Raw genomic sequence first — 21,401 nt, forward strand, 5'->3', positions numbered from 1 at the left:
ATTACTCTGATATACTAATATATCAGTGTAACTTTAAAACTAAATGCTTTGAAATCAAATATAAACATAAAAAATATTTACAGCAGAAAAGGCGAAGGCGCTGGGTTAAACGTAGTCTCTACTAAGAACACGGAGGGGCGCTTTGACCCAAAATTTTACTATTAAGTTTCATATCTATCTTAATAGAAGATTATTTTCTTTTATCTATGTTTATATTGTCCTTATGGGCACTTTCCAATCTAAACTTGTTTCATTTATCTATGATTTTAATTATTTGATTTTCAAACATAGTTTGGTGTGGAATTTTCTTACCGAATATCACACGAGGTCAAATTGAATCCAGACATTTTTTCTCGCTCATGAATATTTTTAGAAAATTATCCCTCGTCTTCGACTCGGGATAATTTTCAAAATATTCATGAGCTCGAAAAAAATTCCGGAAATAATTTGACCTCTAGTAGTATTACTAGTGAAAATGTTTTCCTTGTGGTCACCCAACAGCGAATTACTGGAATTTTTTTTACGTTTATAATGACAGAGTATCTTTTTGAGAGTCTGGGGTTTTCATTTGTTTACACGACAATTTTGATACATTTCAATTACAAAGCTGAGATGTTTTCTATATTCCTTGGACACCTCTTTTCTTCTTAATGGCGAAAATATACACTTGGAATGGACTGAATTAAATCTCTATGTCTAATGAAATATATATAATATTTAGACACTATCTTATTTACCCTTTTTTTAAGCTTTCTATTCTCTATATTTCCCCGCTTCGTTTTTGAAAATATGAAGGATTGAAATTTGAAAAGTTTATTTAAACATTTATCAGAGTAAATTATAAAGATAAATTCCTTCGACCAATTTGCTGTTTTTTGTTATTATTTTTAGATTTTTAGGCATTTTTTCACTTGCCACAAGGTTGATGATTAGGTGCGATAGTTGCTAGATAGCTGTTCTGTGACTTGTGCGTTGAAGTTCTTTGCAAAGCGACAATCAAAATCGTCTGCGTTGAGTTCTTGTACCAACTGAATTTTGTACTGGTGGAACTTGTGTTTTTTTTAATAATCCTTTGGACACTTGTACGATTCACGCCGGTCTCATTGGCTAATTTTCTTGTACTCAGCGTACTATCCGTGGCAACTTGGCCCAATACGAATACCTCCATAGCTTCATTTACTACAGGCTCTGCCTCTTCTTATTCATAACGGAACCAGTTTCGCAAAATTTTGCTACTAACTCGCGAACAAATTTGCCATAAAGGTGTTTGTCAGGATAGCGTTCGTTGAATATGTGCGCAACCCGATACATTCATTATTATTAAAATAAAGTTCGATTATTTCCACTTTTTCTGCAAGTGAGTACACCATAATTGTTAAGAAGTTTAACGATATTGAGAAGAACTTCAACGCACAAGTCACAGAACAGCTATCTAGCAAATACCGCACCTGATCGTTCAACCTTGCGGCAAGTGAAAAAATGCGTAAACATCTAGAAATAATAAGAAAAAACCTCAAATTGGTCGAAATAATTTATCCTTATCATTTACTCTGATAAATGTTTTAATAAACTTTTCAAATTTCAATCATATTTTCAACCATATTTTCTCAATGACTCGACCGATTTTCAAAAGCGAAACGGGAAAGTATAGAGAATAGAAAGTCCCACTTGACCCCCCTTCCCATTTGAAAAAAGTTGGGGGATGACACCCCCGCTTAGAGGGTTGAAGATTTTGCAATCATTTTTGGGGCAAAAGTTGCCCTCCTCACAAACAAAATTGACGTGTTCTTGGATTTTTTGAAAAAAAAAATATACCTTGGCCGTTATGCCTTGCGGAACGTTTTCGATGGGCCACCCTGTATACAAATCCAGTCGCTGCCGTAAAAAGATTTCTAAATTTGTTATAAATAACAATAACCTTGGCTATTAACATTGTTATAATTATATGATAAGAGATAAGAATCTTGTGTAGCATTAATCCCACTTGAGACAGTAAAATTAATTAAATGTGTATTAATAAAAGATATACAAATCATCTTTTGGGCTGATGAGTTTACTAAATAATACTAAAATAAACACTTAAAAATATATAAATGTGTTGTGCGTTCCTTTTTACAGTAAAACTTCCATATAGCGGCCACAAAAATTTTCAAAGGAATGTGGCCGTTAAGGGAAGTGGCCACTATTGCCACTAACAATAAAATACAGATACCAATGTAAAATCCCTTTATTTTGGAAACGTGCAAAGTAATTAAAATTAAGTACGAGCATGTAGTACAAACACACAATAAGTGTTAATAAATGATCTTCAGTTTTAGATTTTTGGCACAAAAAAATAATTCAGTTGTTACAAAAAAAACTTTATTACATAAGAATTTTTGAAAAAAAAACTTACAATGTATACATATGTATTTTACACATAGGTATTCTTATATACATATGTACAATTGACTTTAAAAAAGTTACAAAAATGATAACCTTATTTTATATGGTGAAAAACTGATTAATGGTAGTCTGCTTTAAATTTTTAATTTTGATTTTTGTAATTTCACTTTCAAATTTCATCAAAGTATGGGCAATATCAACTAACTAGTTTGTCTTTGTTTTTTGAATCACCAAAAATTCTGAATGTCTCTTAATTTTCACATACTTCATTCATATTATTTATAGATGAACACAGAATGTCTTGGCCTTCATCTTCTTCATCTTCGGCTTGAGTGAGTCCTGTCTGTCCTTGTTGTTTGTAAATTCCTGGATTATTCCCTGCATCTCTAAACTAGGATTTTCCGTAGGGACATCTGAATCGACTGTCAGATATTCTTTTAAGATCTGGACTTCCTGGCATGTTTTTTAAAATTGAAGATAACTGACTTAAAGGAATGTCGTCCTCTTCGTCAAATGCATCGTCCCCTTTGACGGTTGCAAATCCCGCTTTTTGGAAACATTTTTTTATAGTGTTCGATGTAACATTTTTCCATGCTGTACTTATCCACACCATAGTACTTGCCAAATTTATGCTCTCTTTAGCCTTTTCCATCGTTTCTTCGGTATTAGTAAAAGTCAAAAGTCTTTTAATAAAAAATTGACGATATTTTAATTTAAAATTTTGAATAATTCCTTGGTCCAACGGCTGGCAATGAGATGTCGTATTTGGAGGAAAAAAAATTATACGAACATTTTCAAGTTCAACAAACATTTTTTTTAATTCCACTTTGTTTTTTAAAATGTCGTTCACTTGCGTTCTTCCAACACCAAACTTTTCCGCCAACTTTCGAGCACTGCTGTTATATTTTTCACTTTCCGCGACAATATTTAATTTCTCTTTAATAGACAAACGTTTACGATTCAAAGACATAGTTGCTGTTCTTTCAGAGTAAGAAACTAAACTGATTCTATATCTCCCAAAAATTTCAGCAAACTACTGAGGAATTTGTATTGTATTTGTCACTCTCTGTACCTACTTCTCAAACAAATTATAAATGTTTATTGCTTGGAATTTCCTAAAGTGTCCTGAAACAGCTCTTGTTAGACAAAAAAAAAAAAGGTTCGAAGGGTTCGGTTTTTGGCCGGTATTGGGGCAATAAATTTAATGGGGTTTTCCCTAAAATGTACCTTTGAAGCGGCCGGTGGCCGCTTTCGGAATTAACGTTATTGAGAAATATTTTAATATAGGAATTCCCCTAAGATTAATTCAAACAACTGAAAATTGACCGCTAACAGAAGTGACCGCTTTTTAGAAATGGCCGAAATGGGAAGTTTTACTGTATTTACAAATAGTGAATTTCTTATTTCGTTCAATCATGTTCAATGTTAAACACTTTTGAAAAAATGTTTTCAATTCTAAGATTTATTAATAATCGTGAGAAGAAGAATAAATAGATACTGTAAAAAGTCATAGACAGTGTTAAACAGAAAATGGAGATAGTAAAAGAGAATTATTGAGAGAGAGAGTGAATACCAAACTATGCTTATTATGCTTGACATGCCTCGAAAAATATAATGAGATGGCTGGGGCTGGGGTGCAACTAGCCACCTCAAAGATCTCAAACTTCAGAGAATTGAAAATAAAAATCTCTTTCCAAAATTTCATTGTTAAACTTACCCGATACAGAGAAAAATATAACTTCTCCACCCAACGTTTCGGCAGCTACAATAAGCCCTTCCAAAAGTTTTATGTATCCGGTATTAGTAGCTGCGGCCAAATCTTCGATATACCAAAACAGAAAGTAAATAATAAAGCCATCTAGAACACCTACTAATACAGCAAACGACAAGAAAGTAGCAACGTAGCGGTTTTTCAAAAGCTTCCTTAATTCTTTAAATATGTTTTCAGGAGCTTCCATGACGGGTAACTAAAAATAAATACCTATATGTTAACAAAAATCACAGCAGTGTTTTCAGTGATTTTGTATTTCTAAAATAGTTAAATTAACAGCTGTTCCTTACTTTTAATTTAACGCATGCTATTAAATCAAAAGTGGAACAAATTAGCATGATAATAATTGCCGGGATGTATGATATGGTCTGTCCAGAAAACATATCCACAGCATACCCAGCAATCAAAGCTGTTGTCCCAAATCCAATTGTTCCCCAAACACGCTGTTTGCCATAGTCATATTCATCTCCTAAAATATAGAAAAACATGAATCAACATAGCACTTTTAAACTCAAAGTCTAGTTTTAGAAAAGCAACATTTAAAAGCATGTAGAAAATGACCAAAACCTTTTTACAAAGAATAAATACCTATAATATCAAAGCAAATTGCATCACTAATAGAATTAACCACATTGAACCCAATAGTTCCTATCGACATCAAAACAAGGAAACTCCAAAATGCCACCGATTGGTACAATTTGTTGTCTTGAGATTCGATAATTTCAATACATCGTATATGGCAACTTTGGTTTCTTTTTCATCAGTGGATAAGTTTCGTTCTCTTTGAGGGCATAACTTTAAGACATTTTTCTCCGTCGAATTGAGAAAAGCTTCCAGACTACAGGAAGTCATGTAGAAAGTGTCTGGATTGTTGAAACATTCCGAGTCGCAAGTGACGAATGTAGTCAGATTTTGGCAATTCATTTGTCGGATATCCTGAAAATGTGTTTAATGTATGTATTTGTCATCATAAATCATACAGATGATCGAAAAAAGCGACGTCAAGTTGGCTTACACATGAAAATGACAGCGATCTTCATTTCCAAGCTAACTCTGACGACGTAGTTTTCCATCGTATGCTATACAGTATACAGTATATAAATTTTACTAAGAAAAGCAAAAAATATTGTTTCTATTTTCTTATTTCGCAAACAAATTATGTAGGTTCAAATTTTAATGAAAACTTAAAAATTATTTTTTTACTATTTTTAAAGCATTTTAAGTAACGATAGTGTAGTCTTTAGATTACAGTTATTTTATGACATTTATACTAAAAATTTGAGATTCATCGGCTATGTTTCTATTACTCTATACAGGGTGAGTCTTGCAAATATTTTCAGGGGTAGTATATTTCAACTCTACAAACACGTATTCTTTTTATTTTCACACAGTTTTATAGCATGGGTAGAAGATTATATTTACAAGAAAAAAATCCCAGAAAAGATCCCAAAGATGGTTCTCAAAATTTAAGGGAAAAATCAACTTTTTTAAAATTTTCAAAGTAAAATATCTCGGTTATTTTGGATTTATTTGAAAAACGGTAAAGAGAAAATATGTTTCTCTTATCGAGATCTACCATCCCTGAAAATATTTGCACTTATTGAAGACTCACCCTGTATAGAGTGCGTCAAATTTAAAAAAAAAATATTAATAAAAATTACAATTAGAATACATAGATAACAAAAAGACAATAACTCGAATGAAATAAATTTGTAATTATAGTGATAAACGAAAATAAAAAAACAATTGTAGATAACTGATTAGACCATTTGTTGATCATTTTTTGTTTAAATAAAAAAATACTGATTGGAGTAGGTACAATACCATGGTACAAGTTGTATACATATATATGCAGGGGTGACTCCAGTGTTATGAAAATCTCCATATCAGGTTTCCTTTTTGAGATTTTCATTCCAATTTTTTTTGTAAAATTTTTGCACAATATACCCTTTTTATAGATATACAGGGCAATACAAATATATTTTTACATAAAGTTGAAGCTTTTTAAAAGGAATAATGAATATTGTTTTCACTCGGAGGATTTGACATAAAATATATGGAGTTTTTTCGGAAAATTGAATAACCCTGTATATTATTTAATTCCTTGGTTCCTTTCTTACTAGAATCTACCGAAATTATATATACTGGATGGTGCATCGTCGTTGGAAACATAGGAAATTCCATGCAAATCTTGGACTGTACAAATATTCGCTCCCCTGTTTCATCATCAGCAAATGATTAAAATTAAACTAATATCTACAAATTGAGCGTTTATATACAGTACGTCTGTCCGTTCGGTAGCTACGGGGTATCCATGAGAGAGGGGAAACGATATTCTCTCCATGTTTTTCTTAAAAAATTAGACGACGCGTGCCGTCAATAAAACTTCGACAAATTTGCAAGTAGCCAATAAAATGAGTGGGCGGAGCGATTTGCGGTGACGTACTCGTCAAGTCGACGTATAAAATTTATTGCTGTTTATTTAAATATTTTTTGTCCGCATTCCTTTCAAACCCCGAGTAGGCGTGGCAAAAACTAGCCAACCGAGTTAAAGCTAACACAGCGTAACAATTAATTACCGAAACTAGAGCAGTAGGAACAGAGAACTGGAAGGAATTGGGCCATTGTCTCTGTTCATACTATCTTTAGATTAAGACTTGTTTAATTAATTTGTAGATATTAGTTTAGCTTTAATCATCTGCTGATGAAAGGCAACGGCCGTATGGAACGCCGGTTCCCATTAGAACACCGAAGTTAAGCGACGTAAGGCGATACTGGTGGATGGACGGGTGACCGGTTCGAAACTCTGTATCGTGCTGTTGTCCAAGGGAAAAGTGTAAAAACTAGTGATACACACTGCTCATTTACGCCGGTTCGAGGCCGGATGAGATCGGATATCTCGTGAGTAAGAGTTAATTTAGACACTTCCTAAGACAGTAGGCCACTGACCATGATATGGCCGAGGACCGCGGTTCGGATTCCGCGTAAACTAAGTAGGCTCCGTCCAGATTAGCCCTGGCAGCAAAAAGGAGACGTTAACTGAAATCTTTACTTTTCTGCTGATGATGCTAACATGGCTAGCAAGACGCGCGTCCAGTGTGAAAGTAAAAGTGTTTTGGTGTATTGTGGTGATTTAGTGTTTTATTACTGATTTATTACTATATCGTATGGTTTTTAAAGATCTGCGTATGCTGTTTTTTTCAAATACAGGGTGTCCCAAAAATAGGTGCAAATATTTTAACTGGTAGTATAGTTCAACCCCAGAAACACGCCTATGAGGTTTTTTTCGCGAAAAAAAAATTTGAAAATTCGGCATTTTTTGAAAATTTTTTTGGAAATTTTTTTTTAGTTTTTAGTTAAAAAATAAAAACATAATTTCTTCATAATATGAAAACATAGGTATTAGATTAAATTTACAAGAAAGAAAATTAAGAAAAGACCCAGTGGTTCTCAAAATTTTAGCAAAAAATTATTTTTTTTGGAAATTTTCAAAGTAAAATAACTCCGTTATTTTGGACTTATTTGAAAAACGATAAAGAGAAAATATGTTTCTTTTATCGAGATCTACCACATTTTAAAATATTTGCACTTAATTCTGGGACACCCTGTCAATCTAAAATAGGTTAAAAACCAATAAAAAGCAAATGCTTTTAATGTTAAATGCAATTTGTTGTGTTGTATACTCGGTTATAATACTACAATTATAAGTTATAATAATAAGGGAGCCATTATTTGGATAGGTCAAAATTTGCATGGCATTTCCTACGTTTCCAACCGATGATGCACCACCCGGTATAGTCCTATGCAAAGTCCAGAGACTAGCATGCGTTTGCATCACAGGAGCCATGAGAACCTGTCCAACAGCAGCAATGGAGGTCATTCTAGATCTAACACCACTGCACATTGTCATTGGTAGATATGCCAATGCGACAATGATTAGAATGGTCACTAACGGAATTAGTACTGGGAGAATTGTCAGATCAGGGGCTTGGAGCACCCTCAAAAAGGAAATACCACTCCTGCAACTCCCAGTGGACGATATGCCAAGAACGTACAACTTTGAGTATAGTATTGAGCAATAAAAAGGATTGGAAGAGCGAAACGCTTGCCCAGCAGTTAAAGAAAGTCCATACCATAACTTGGTATACTGAGGCTTCCAAAACCAATACGGGAACAGGGATCGGAGTGTTTGGGCCGAGAGCTAAATACTCCGAACTTACCCTAGTATCCTACAGGCACTTACCCTAGTATCCTACAGGCAGAAATCTACGCTATCGAAAGATGCGTACAACTTATCTTAGATAGGAACTATCGGAAACAAGAAATAGCCATCTTGTCTGATAGTCAAGCAGCGTTAAAAGCGATCAACTCAGTAACCATCAATTCGAAATTGGTCAAAGAATGCATAGAGAAGCTGAATAAATTAGGCAAAGAAAACAAAGTCCTCCTACACTGGGTGCCTGCTCACCAAGGGATAGAAGGCAACGAAAAAGCAAATAATCTAGCTAGGAAAGGAGCGAACACTCCACTAACTGGACCAGAACCGTTCTGCTTTCCAAGTGGTAACCAACTCAAGGCGGAACTCAAGAACTTGGAAGATTCCATCCGCAACCTGGAATGGAAATCTTGCAACGGTCTAAGACACTCGAAGAAGTTTCTGAGCGCTTATGATGAAGAAAAATCACAGATCTTCCTGGGTTTAAGTAAGAACAATCTTCGGATTGTCACGGGGTTTTTAACAGGACACTGTCTCCTCAATGAACACCTCAGTAGATTGAAACTAAGAAGAAACGGCGAATGCAGATTCTGTGGGGAAGATGGGGAAACACCAGTACACCTCATCACTGAGAGCGCCGAGACGACAACCATTCGTGCAATGAATTTTGGTACGACTGATATTGGAGATGGAGAACTACCCTCTATAAAACCGTCCCAGATACTGGCTTTTGTCAAAGCCCTGGGACTGTATGATGAGTTATGACTCAAGAAAGGGGGACACAATGGATCTGTAAGGTCGCAGTGATTAACCCCCCTCCAACTAATTCTAAAAAATAGTCCTAATTAATAAAATTTGGTTATTCCTATCTACTACTAACTATAAAATTACATGTATCCAAATAATAATCCTGAAGTTTTCCTTCTATCACAGTCTTACTGAACGATTTTGGCACAGGTATAAAAGCTATCATGCTGTATGATAGCGTCATAATTATAATCATAGTCATAAATATTGCTTTCCTGTACGTCCTATACACGTCCACCAGTATACCGAAAAGTGGTTTGGCAATTAAAAATGCGAAGGGCAAAATTCCGGTAACTGTGCCCATGACAACTGTGGATATGCCCATTTCTTTCCCGTAGACGGATAACTGGGGTAGAATTGGACCCATAGCTGAAAATAGAATGTGGTTACCTATTGAATAAAACTACCAAGAAAAGAGTTAAATATTACTTTTACAGGCAAATACAGAAGAACACTGTAATCAGTTTGAAATAGGAATTTTGTCAATTTTGTGTTTGTTGTTTGTTGTTTTTTGGGGTGGTATACCGGGTGAGTCTCAAAAGTGGCTCACCCCTATAACTTTTTTATTCTTACAGTTAAAAAAACGAGATTTGGTATGTTAGTATATGACATAAATTAGGATTGATTGACGTATTCAATTGTTTTCGGTCACTTCCTGTTTCACCGGAAATGACTACAACTTTTCATTTTTAAATGGCACCCTCGGTATTTTTTTACTTTATTCGATAGAAAATAACACTCTGAATAGGATGACATATCATTTGTCACCTTTTGACATTTTCACATATGATATACAGGGTGAGTTTCCTACGATGTTCTCTATGGGTATCTCGGAAACTACTGGAGATAGAGAGTCAGTTAAATGGGGAAAGAATTGCAGTTTTGTGGGGTCATAAATATGCGCTTTTCAGATTTTCGAAAAAGTTCATGGCTTACTAGATATTTCGAAAAAAACAAATTTTGGCTATTTTAAAAATTGTCCCTAATTCCATTATAATCTATTTTAGACAAAAAGTTTTCAGATAAAAGTTGTAGATACTCACATCCCTAATGAGATTATGTTATCCGATTTTTTCTAAAGCCTGTCATTTTTAACATATGACACAAACATATCTTTTTTTAAATGGAAACCATAGTTGGCCACGACTTCATAAAAAGCGCCGTTTTTTAAGCTTTTCAACGATATAAGTTATAATATGTTTCTTTAACAAAATTACTGAGTTATAACCAATTCTTATCTTTCTTGACTAATTTCACTTAGCCATGGAAACAAGTTCAATCGTCGTTGCTCTCAGAAATGTGAAATTGTCACATCCAATCTTTGTAAATTAACATAAACAAAAATTGTAAATAAGAGTTTTTTAAATGAAGAACAGCGTGTAGAATTATTGGTTCAACTTTTCTTGGCCATACAGTTTCGAGGATATGTTGACCGGTGAACGTTACGTTGTTTAGAAAACGGTTTTCAAGACATGTTAGAAAAGATAAATTTAGATACTCGCGCATTAATACAGTGGTTCCAACATGACTTTCATTATGATGCACCACCCCCCCCCACAATGACAGAAATGTTATGTAAAAAATTATTTATATCATAATTATGTAGACTCAGGGAGGTGGACCAATTGCATAGGTCTCCTCGGTCACCTGACCTATCCATTTTAGATTTTTTTTATGCGGTATGGTTAACAACAAGGTTTACAAAAAAACTTATGAATTAAGGGAGGCACTCGAAGAGGCGGAACAGGAGAAGTTTAATTAAGTCGACCGGTGACAATAGCTAGAAATTCAGTTTTAAAAAGATGCATTTATGTACTCAAAATAATTGCGGATTTTTTGAACATTTTGTAAAATAACTTAAGTGATATTATTTTTTTGAGTTTTACTTTGTGTAATCTAAATTGTAAAGAGCCGTTTAATAACATATTTTGTCTTTTTATAAGTTATAAATCACAACAAAATTTGAACACCATTGACAACCGTTCTCTAAAAAACATAAGTAACTTTCACCGGTCAACGTATCCTGTATGGCCAAGAAAAGTTGAACCAATAATCCTACACGCTCGTCTTCATTTGAAAAAATTTTATTTACAATTTTTGTTTATTTTTATTTACAAAGATTGGATGTGACACAATTTCACATTTCTGAGAGCAACGACGATTGAACTTGTTTCCATGGCTAACTAAGTGAAATTAGTCAAGAAAGATAAGAATTGGCTATAACTCAGTAATTTTGTGAAAGAAACATATTATAGCTTATATTGCTGAAAAGCTTAAAATATGGCGCTTTTTATGAAGTCATAGCCAACTATGGTTTCCATTTAAAAAAACATATGTTTGTGTCATATGTCAAAAATGACAGGTTTTATAAAAAATCGGAGAACACAAACTCATTAGGAATGTGATTTTCTACAACTTTTATCTGAAAACTTTTTGTCTAAAATAGCTTATAATGGAATTAGGAACAATTTTTAAAATAGCCGAAATTTGTTTTTTTCAAAATATCTAGTAAGCCATGAACTTTTTCAAAAATCTGAAAGGCGCATATTTATGGCCCCACAAAACTGCAATTCTTTCCCCATTTAACCGACCCTCTATCTCCAGTAGTTTCCGAGATGCCCATAGAGAACATTGTAGGAAACTCACCCTGTATATATATGGTTTATTAGAAATTATAACTTGCGGTTTGTAACAAAAATTTTACTCGAAATACCAAGTGTGTGGTACCAAATTATTCGTAAAAAATGCTTTTTCTAAATATGCTAATGAGCCACCCTCGTTCCATTTGAAAAAATTGAGACATGATTAAAAATACGATTTGAGCATTTTGTAACTGGCCAAGACAAGACACTAAAAACATTAGACAATCAAATCTATTTTTCCAAGGCTCCTTGATTAAGAATTAGTGTTTTTAACACACTCTAGATTGAATTTTAAAATTCAATTTTGTTTTAAACGAGAATGTCAAAAGTTGACATATGATATGTCATTCTATTCAGAATATCATTTTCTATGGAATAAAGTAAAAAAATACCGAGGGTGCCATTTAAAAATCATAAGTTGTAGTAATTTCCGGTGAAACAGGACGTGACCAAAAACAATTGAATACGTCCAATCAATCCTAATATATGTCATATACTAACAAACCAAATCTCATTTTTTTATCTGAAAAAATAAAAAATTATAGGGGTGAGCCACTTGTGAGACGCACCCGGCGTCTGCCTTATAGAAATGGTCATCGAGTGTCATTTTAAAGACCTCTGTGACGCCGTTTTTTTTTGGTTTGCATTAGAAGTTTTATTTTGATAACAATTTTGCAAGGTTTGCATTAGAAGTTTTATTTTGATAACATTTTTTGTTTTCCAGATATAAACATATTTAAAATTAGTATCCTAGATTTTCTTACCTGACATAAAAAAGAAGTAATGAGCCTTGATCGGCAATAGATGCCTGTTTATTTTCATTGTGTCGATGTTATTGAAATTCTGGAAAAGACAAGAGAAGTTGTATTTAAAAAAAGTTAGTAAAATAAACTTATTGCTAACCAAAAGGTAAAAAAATAATTTTTTGAAATTTTAATTCGCATGATAACAGTCTACACATCATTCCACCAAATTACAAAATCAACTGGTAAGTACTAATCAACACACACACGTGGATGACATATTATGTATTTATCTAGTTAGTTAAAACTAAGTTATATGTTGTATATTAATACTTAAATTGTCTGTTATTAAATATTTCTAAAAATAAATCATACAAAATTTCAACTAGTTCAGCACTATCATTAAATTAATTAAATCAAATTGTTTAAGTGATATTTTCAAAAGTCAATAACTCGGAAACGGTTGGTTTGAGGTACATTGTGTGTATTTCGATATTTGCTTAGAATTGAAGGAAGAACCGAAATATGCAATAATATACAGGGGGTTCTATTTAAAAAAAATGAAACTTTGATGTGCCCCGACTTTATGATCGACCCTGTATACTTAAATTTATTACCCGCTAATAGATATTTATAAACCCTATAACTTTTATATTTAACTTTTTGCGGTGCCTCTTATATTTTACCTAATAAACGACTGTTTCCATACATAACAAAGACCCTGTATTTGATTTTGACAAGTCCATTTCCATTTCAGCTGTGCAGATGCATTTTTTAATGCGAATTAACATTAGTTGAGAAACTTAAACTTTCTCTATAAGTGCCAAACTGGCCTCAATGTATTATTCCTTCTATTAAAATATTATGTAAAAACCTTAATAGTCGAGTATAAAATTTACTTTACTATTTTTATTAGTATTTTGTTCTTGAAACTTCTAGTTTTTATTTTTTTCGCTTTTTATTTCTTAATAGTATAAAAATAATCAGTAAAAATTAAGTTAAATTTAAATGATGCTTACCCAAACAAAGAACTAAATTAGTGTTTGATTCTCATATCAAATACAAAAAAACTCATTACAAAAAAATGGTAACTAGTTTGCAAAACGTATTAAACAATAATATAACAAACTTTTTGATGCAACAATATAATTTCCACTTATTTTAACAAAACTTTAAAAACCTCTAAGCTCACTAAAGGCTCTGGAATAATAAACGGCCGTCACTAAACCAAAGTTTACTAAACTGACTCAAATCAAACGTCGTACTAGACTGTAGGGATCTAATAGAGCCCTTAAAACTATTTTTTGACCTGCCCATGGGATGCCTTGAGTACCAAAGTTGTGTGCGTATCTCATTAGTTCTATACTTACAAAGGTTAAGATAAATATTATTTAAGTGACTTTAAAGTGAGTTATTTCGTTTTTTTAATGTATTTTTTAAATTAAATAAGAGACTTTAAAAGTTCTATTATAATTTTAACATAAAATTATACAATACCTAACTCACTGAGATAATATATTTCTTGGACAGGTAATTGATTAATTGAAATAGCAGTACTTCGTTAATTATAATACTGATTAGAACATTGTGTTTGCCATTGAATAACACCATCATTAATGTAGGTACGTATAATGGTTTAAATAAAGCCAAAAGCTACGAAATAAGGTTTTATACATACAGGGTGAGTTTCCTACGATATTCTCTATGGGTATCTCGGAAACTACTGAAAATAGAGAGTCGGTTAATGGGGAAAGAATTGTAGTTTTGTCAGGTCATAAATATTCGCCTTTTAGATTTTTGAAAAAGTTCATGGCTTACTAGATATTTCGTAAAATTTTTTTTAACTATTTTATAAATTGTCCCTAATTCCATTATAATCTATTTTAGACAAAAAGTTTTCAGATAAAAGTTCTAGATAATCACATCCCTAATGAGTTTGTGTCCTCCGATTTTTTTTAAAGCCTGTCATTTTTGACATATGACACAAATATATGTTTTTTTAAATGGAAACCATAGGTGGCCATGATTTCATAAAAAGGGCCATTTTTTTAAGCTTTTCAGCGATATGCTTAAAATATGGCGCTTTTTATGAAGTCATGGCCAACTACATTTAATAAAAAACATAAATATGTTTGTTGTATATGCTTTTATCTGAAAACTTTTTGTCTAAAATAGATTATAATGGAATTAGGGACAATAATTTTTAAAATAGCCAAAATTTGTTTTTTTTTCGAAATATCTAGTAAGCCACGAACTTTTTCAAAAATCTGAAAGGCGCATATTTATGACCCCACAAAACTGCAATTCTTTCCCCATTTAACCGACCCTCTATCTCCAGTAGTTTTCGAGATACCCATAGAGAACATCGTAGGAAACTCACCATGTACATAGGGTGTCCCAATATTCCGTGGACATAGAACTATACTCTGTTTTTTTTCTCAGGTAAGATTTCGACAGACGATGACAGAAGAAAAGCAGATGACGTCCCATACCAATCTATTTATTTTACTAAAAAAAGTTTCTAATAATTTTTAAGTTATCTATGGATGGGTTTAAATATAAATCCGTCATACGTCGTGTCTTGTTGTTTTTAACCAGTTTTATTGGTTTATTTAAAAAATGACAGATCGTATTTCATTTTTATTGGTTTGACGGAACGATGAACGACAAACGGACACCGATGAGTATGAACTCGCCTTTAGATTTTTGTCATTTTTGACGCTTGTCAAAGTCTTGCCAAATTATAGGTTATAATTTTCTGTCAACTTTTGTTAAATACCCTGCGTTTTCGAAGATGATTCATTTGATTACGTGTGTTTTGTGTCTTTTGAAGTCAAGTGGAGGAAAAATCGAGTGAAAATTAACTGTAGACCCAGAGCACATTTTATGGTTAATTCTCGCTGTCCAGGCAGAAAGTCTTATACACCAATGAAGTTGCCATCGATAAAGTTTGTATACCATTTCGTCGTAGATAAGTGCATCTCGTATATGGTAGAAGGATCAAACTAAACATATACTAAAAACTCGAGTAGCTGTAAAATATCGACATCACACGAGAGGTAAAAAATGGATTTTAGTACTGCAGAAAAATAATGTCAAAAGGTCCTGGTTTAAAAAAATTAAGATTAAAGTTAATTAATCAACCTTTAAGGTATAAAATTTGGTAGGTGTTATTATTATTAAAATAGTTTGTTTTATTTACCTGTTGTTTTATTTATTCCTGTGGAATATTACAAATTTGTATTTGTACATAAGTTATATTGATAAATATAATCATAAATGCGGGTAGTTTCATAAAGCTTGAAAGTAAATAATAGTTCTTTTTTTATATTTTTTGGTATGTAGTGTCTTGTTCTTGTTTGTTTTGTATTAACACATACCGTTTTTATTAAATAAAATAACTCGATTACATTTTTTCAGTTTTATACAGTTTTTTTCACAATATTTTGAAGTAATCACTTGTCATCTTGTCAATCAAATTTTAAATATATCCTGCTATGCGTTCCAGTGGTACCAACTTATTTCTTTGTAAAATAAAATAAACTACTTTGAAATTAAAATGACAGACACGTCTATCACTGTCAAGGATCTTCTCGTTGGACAGACTATACTACGACGTTACCTCTATACAAAAGTGCTTCGTTTATCCGTTAGTATTTTAAAGTTTGACTTTCACAAAAATCAAGATAAAGTACAGAAAGGGTAACACTACCCTCAACCCTACATAAATTTTAGTAGAAATATTTTCCAAGTCCATTGACGAAGGTTTTTTTCGTAAAATGGTTCTTCTAGTATTTACTACATTTTTTATCTCTTGCAAAAAAACGTCATACTTTTCGAGAAAAAAAAATCTGAATCTGAATCTTGATCAAAAAAAGTTTTTTATGCGCTAATAATCTGGTTTAGATAAATAATAATAATTATTTTTATAAAAATATATTGGGTGGTCCGAACTGGTATTCCGGAAACTTTAGCAGCATATTCTGCAGATAAAAATAAGTAAAAAACTTCGTATAAATGTATGTCCTAAAATGCTTAGTTTCGGAGATACAGGGTGTAGAAGTTTCATTTTTATTTCGATTTTTTCCAAATAATTTCTGAAGTGATGTCAATATTTATATGAAAATTGGCGTCTAGGAGTGTTTTTACTTGAGAAATTTGATTTTGATGTTAATATGACTCCTATTTCTAGAGGGCGCCACCTACACGAGTTTTAACTGTTTTGAAGAGTAATAACTTTTCGTCCGAACCTGTATAAAGCCACTGAGTGACAAAATATACATTTCCGTGAATTTTTACTTAAAAAATGTCTCTTGGTAAAAATCGCTTCTTGCAACCGCCTTAACATTTTTACTGCAATTTTACAAAATTGAAAATATTTTAAAAACGGTAAGGTTTAAGTGTAATAAACCTTAATCAAATTTACCTTTATTTTAATCATAGAAACTAAAAATGTAATAATATACAGGGTGTTCCATTTAAAAAAATACAACTTTGATATTTTTATTTATTTGGGACACTCTGTATATTGTAAAAATATTTTTAAATTGTAGCTCTAATAGTCCTTCAACTAACCCAAAACTTACAATTTGTAAAAATCTAGTCGTTTAGCTACAATACTCCGTGTCGTATGTGGTGACCAACCTTGTATAATTATTTAATTTTCTTGTAGACCCTAGCTACACAAGCATGAACCAAGTACTGTCGCGCCATCATTTGATGGTTCTTTTCCGGATATAGATCTGGATTCAATAAAAAGTGACTGAGATGATTAGTTAGTTAAGAAGACATGAAAATCAAATTTCTCATGTCAAAAAACTCCCAGATACCAATTTTCATACAAATATTGATGTTAATTCAGAAATTATTTGGAAAAAATCGAAATAAATGTCTCCGAAACTAAGCCATTTTAGGACATATATTTATACGAACTTTTTCACTTATTTTTATTTGAAGAATAGACTGCCAAAGTTTCCGGAATACAATTCGGACCACTCTGTATATTTCCATTGTGCTCTTGTTTTCAAACTATTAAAACTGTGGCAGGTAGCACTAGACAAAATCCGCATTTTATATGAAACAGTAAATATTAAAACCTTATGATTAATAATTACATAACAAATATATTATACAGTCAAAATATCAAGCAAAAAAAATAAACTGAAAACTCACCTACCAAAACAGAAAAACTACACTGCACCTACTGGCATATTACCTTTCGACTATGACAACATCTAAAACCACTTTGACGGTATAAATCAATTGTTCCCTGGCAATGATGATAAAAGGCTCAGTCCTGATAAACGCTATCAGGCATTATGTTCTTTATCAGTGTGCAAAATGAACCACTGCTCTCTCTTAATATTTCATTATTAAATTTCACTTATTGATAGCGAGATCAATATGTTCGCGTTTGCAATGGTTTAAGGTCGCCTCGTGAAACTTTCTTCTTCTTCGCGAATAAAATCAGCTTGAAATTGGTGACATTCGCCTGTTAAACGGGATGAAAAAAAAGCAGCTAATAATTCTCAATGAGAATTCCCAAATTCAAAATGAGAATATGTGACGAAATTAATAAACAGCGCAGGACAGTTGTTGTCGGCGGAGAGATAATAATAAAAATAGCAGATGGGGAACTTCAAATTAACGCGTTAAATATACTGTGTCTAATAATAAGTACAACGCTAAAGAAACTAACTCAATATCATTAATTAAAAAAATAATTCACCAAGCTATAAAACAAGACAGACTACAAAACTTAAAACATACAGAGAGTCTCACAGGGCCTACAAAAAGAACTTAAGTGCATACGGTACCTAAGGCCTATTTCAGGAAATTATTTTAACTTCTACAGGGTGACTCAAAAACGTGGGACTAAATCAGGATTATTTTTTAATGGAACAATGAACATTATTGAATTTTTGGCTTCTTTCTTTGAATTTGACTTTCGAAAAATCCGTTTGCCAAAAATAAGCTTTTTACATCACGCAGTTTTAGCAGAATCGTGGTTAATGCATTACCCAACTTTGTGGAACACGCTGTATGATTTTTTAAAAAATTTCAAAATATGTAAAAAAAACAAAATAAATTATGCGTGTCCCAGCGTTTTTCCGAAAGACTAACCATTTTTTAAATAACAAATATTGTAATATTTGAGGGGCGTTTTCACTTTTCACCCTCTTGGAATTTGAGATTCGAGAAACCCCTCCTTATCGAACCTCTCCACCCCACAGGATTGACTGTGGGGTTTGCCAAAAATCAGCTTTAAACGTCAAGCAGTTTAAGTAGAATCGTGATTACTCAATGGACATATTTTATGAAACACCCTGTATAAATTTTTAAAAATTCTTAAAATATGTAAAACAACAAAATAAAATATACGTGTTTAAGAGTTTTTCCGAAAAACTTACCGGTTTTTAAATAAAAAAATATTCTAATACTTGAGGGGTGGTTTCACCCCCTTACAGTTCGAGTTTCGAAAAATCCCTTCTTATCGAACCTCTACACCCTAAAGTCAATCTGTTTTCCAAAAATCAGCTTTTTACGTCAAGCGCTTTAAGCAGGATCGTTATTAATCAATGACCAGATTTTTCGAAACACCCTGTATACATTTTTAAAAAATCTTGAAATATGTAAAAAAACAAAATAAAATATACGTGTTTAAGCGTTTTTTTTTTGGAAACTTGAATATTGTAATATTTGAGGGGTGGTTTCACACCCTTGGAACTGGAATTTCGAAAAATCCCTTTTTATCGAACCTCTACACCCTAGAGTCAACCTGTATGCCAAAATTGAGCTTCTTACGTTGAGTGGTTTGAGCAGGATCGTGATTAATCAGTAAATCAGTCACTTAAGGATTATTAGTATAGATAAAATAAAACGTTTAAATCCACTTTTTTAACGCTACTCATTGATATATTATTTTTAATTTTATAAGTATATCTAGGAACTTTAGTTACTACACTTTATTCTTTGTTTTGTTCTTGGTCCTTATACCGTTTATCGTGGTTATTTTCCAAAAGCAACACTTATCTATATTCTAAAAATAAATAGCCCAAATAATACGACCACTTTGTATCACTAAATCGTCTCCGTTTAAAAATTATTAGAAGTACAACAAAATAATGAAGGTTATGCTTAAAGATAAGTTAAAAGAAGATTGTAATATATTTTTTTTATTCTTTTCACCTTCTATCTCTTAAAAAATTTTATTTGAAATTTCATAATTTTATAGATATTTTTGCCTAATTTTCAATATCAATAATAAAGAGTATTTAATATTTCGTGGACATCGAACAACTTGGTATTTTTGTTATCAAAATAAGTTAAATGAACACATTCACCCCTATACAAAAGGACTTCATATGTAGGTTAAGAGACGTCGATCAAAAATAAACTCTCAAAAGTTAATTAATTTAAAATTTTTGAAACTTATTGCCAAATATCATCTATAATTTGATGTTTTATAACGGAAAAATGAAGGCACTACTTTAATTTGTGTCCTATTAACTTATTTTTATTCCAAAAATGCAAGAAGTTTAATGTCTACGGAATATTGACGGACACCCTGTATATTATATAAAGTAGATGATGTAAACAGCAGAAATTGTGTGTGAAGACAATTAAATTCAACAATAGACTATTATCTTTAGCATAGATTACCATATAGGTACCAAGTTAATTTTATATAAGCCTTATATAAGTCAATAAAATATACAATCTCACTAAATATGTGGCAGTATTATAAATAAAATACAATGTAAGAGAAAAAAATACGACTACATTATCTTTTTATTTAGAGAAGAATCATAATATTCCTATATAGAGTGAGTCAAAAATTAGTGCGAGTTATTTTACTTACTGAAAATTTCTAAAAAAAATGATTTTTGCTAAAATTTTGAGAACCACTGGATTTTCTTTCTTGTAAATTTAATCTATTACCTATGTTGCCGTATTATCAAGAAATCATGTTTTTTTAACTAAAAACTAAAAAAAAATCAAAAAATATACCAAATTTAAAAAAAAAAATCACGAGATATAAACTCAATCGTATCTAAAGTCGAAATATACTACCCTTAAAATATTTGCACTTATTTAAAACTCACCCTGTATATATTTTGAAGTGTAAACACGTTTTAGAACTTTTTAGAAAAAAAAACATAATAGGCAAGTTGACATAATAATTAATTAGTGTTCCTAATTATTAAAATAAAATTTGTGATAGTATCACCATCTATGAATAGAATAGTAAACTTTTTACAAAAGATACAGAAATCCTTAATGTTAAAATATAATTTATATAATTTTATATCCTGCTGGCGTCCTGCTGCGATTGCAGGCAACCAACAATTCACCAAAAATATCTTTGTTGATTCCCAACAATCCCGACTCGTACTTTGTCAATCCCAGTTATAATTAAATTCCTATTGTAAATATTTATTACAATATAAATGTAATATTATGCAGTACAACTAATAATAGTTTAAGAAAAATTCTAGATAGCAAGAAAAATAGGAAAACTGTGTATCAGTTTTAATAAAAATGAATTGAACATGTATATAAATTGTTTTCAATCAAAACTATATTTATGTGTACGAGAATACTGTACCTTGTATGTAGTCGATTTAACTTTTGCCTACATTGTGAATATACTCTCTGGTATTTAGTTTTAACTCTTTTAAGCTCCAACTTCAAACTTACTTAGGTCTAGGTTAGGTATACACTATACACTTTTCAAATACGCATGCACTGTTAGTTTCTCATTTAATTAGGTACGTAATTTAAAAAAAAAGTGGGATTGCACATTATTTAGATCCAAGACTACAAAGTAAAATTTA

At 31.7% G+C, this 21,401-nt stretch overlaps 1 protein-coding gene across 6 annotated transcripts in view; it reads right to left on the reverse strand.

Annotated features, from left to right (window-relative positions):
- Positions 1-21,401, reverse strand: part of LOC115884765 (major facilitator superfamily domain-containing protein 6) — a 29,992-nt gene extending 8,591 nt beyond the window's left edge. Inside the window, exons 1-6 of one of the 6 annotated variants that reach the window (XM_030903441.1) lie at positions 21,265-21,401; positions 12,586-12,664; positions 9,253-9,548; positions 4,745-5,092; positions 4,447-4,625; positions 4,103-4,352 (exon numbers count right to left, since the gene is read on the reverse strand). In XM_030903441.1, coding sequence (XP_030759301.1) covers positions 4,103-4,352; positions 4,447-4,625; positions 4,745-4,814 — 499 coding nt within the window. In that variant the 5' untranslated portion in view covers positions 4,815-5,092; positions 9,253-9,548; positions 12,586-12,664; positions 21,265-21,401. Of the gene's footprint in view, positions 1-4,102; positions 4,353-4,446; positions 4,626-4,744; positions 5,093-9,252; positions 9,549-12,585; positions 12,665-17,736; positions 18,074-21,172 lie in introns of those variants that run through there. The other 5 variants (XM_030903439.1, XM_030903440.1, XM_030903437.1 and 2 more) reach the window with 5 other exon arrangements.

This window comes from Sitophilus oryzae, unplaced genomic scaffold (assembly GCF_002938485.1).
Source record: "Sitophilus oryzae breed Bouriz unplaced genomic scaffold, Soryzae_2.0 scaffold_357_pilon_pilon, whole genome shotgun sequence".
NCBI lineage: Eukaryota > Metazoa > Arthropoda > Insecta > Coleoptera > Curculionidae > Sitophilus > Sitophilus oryzae.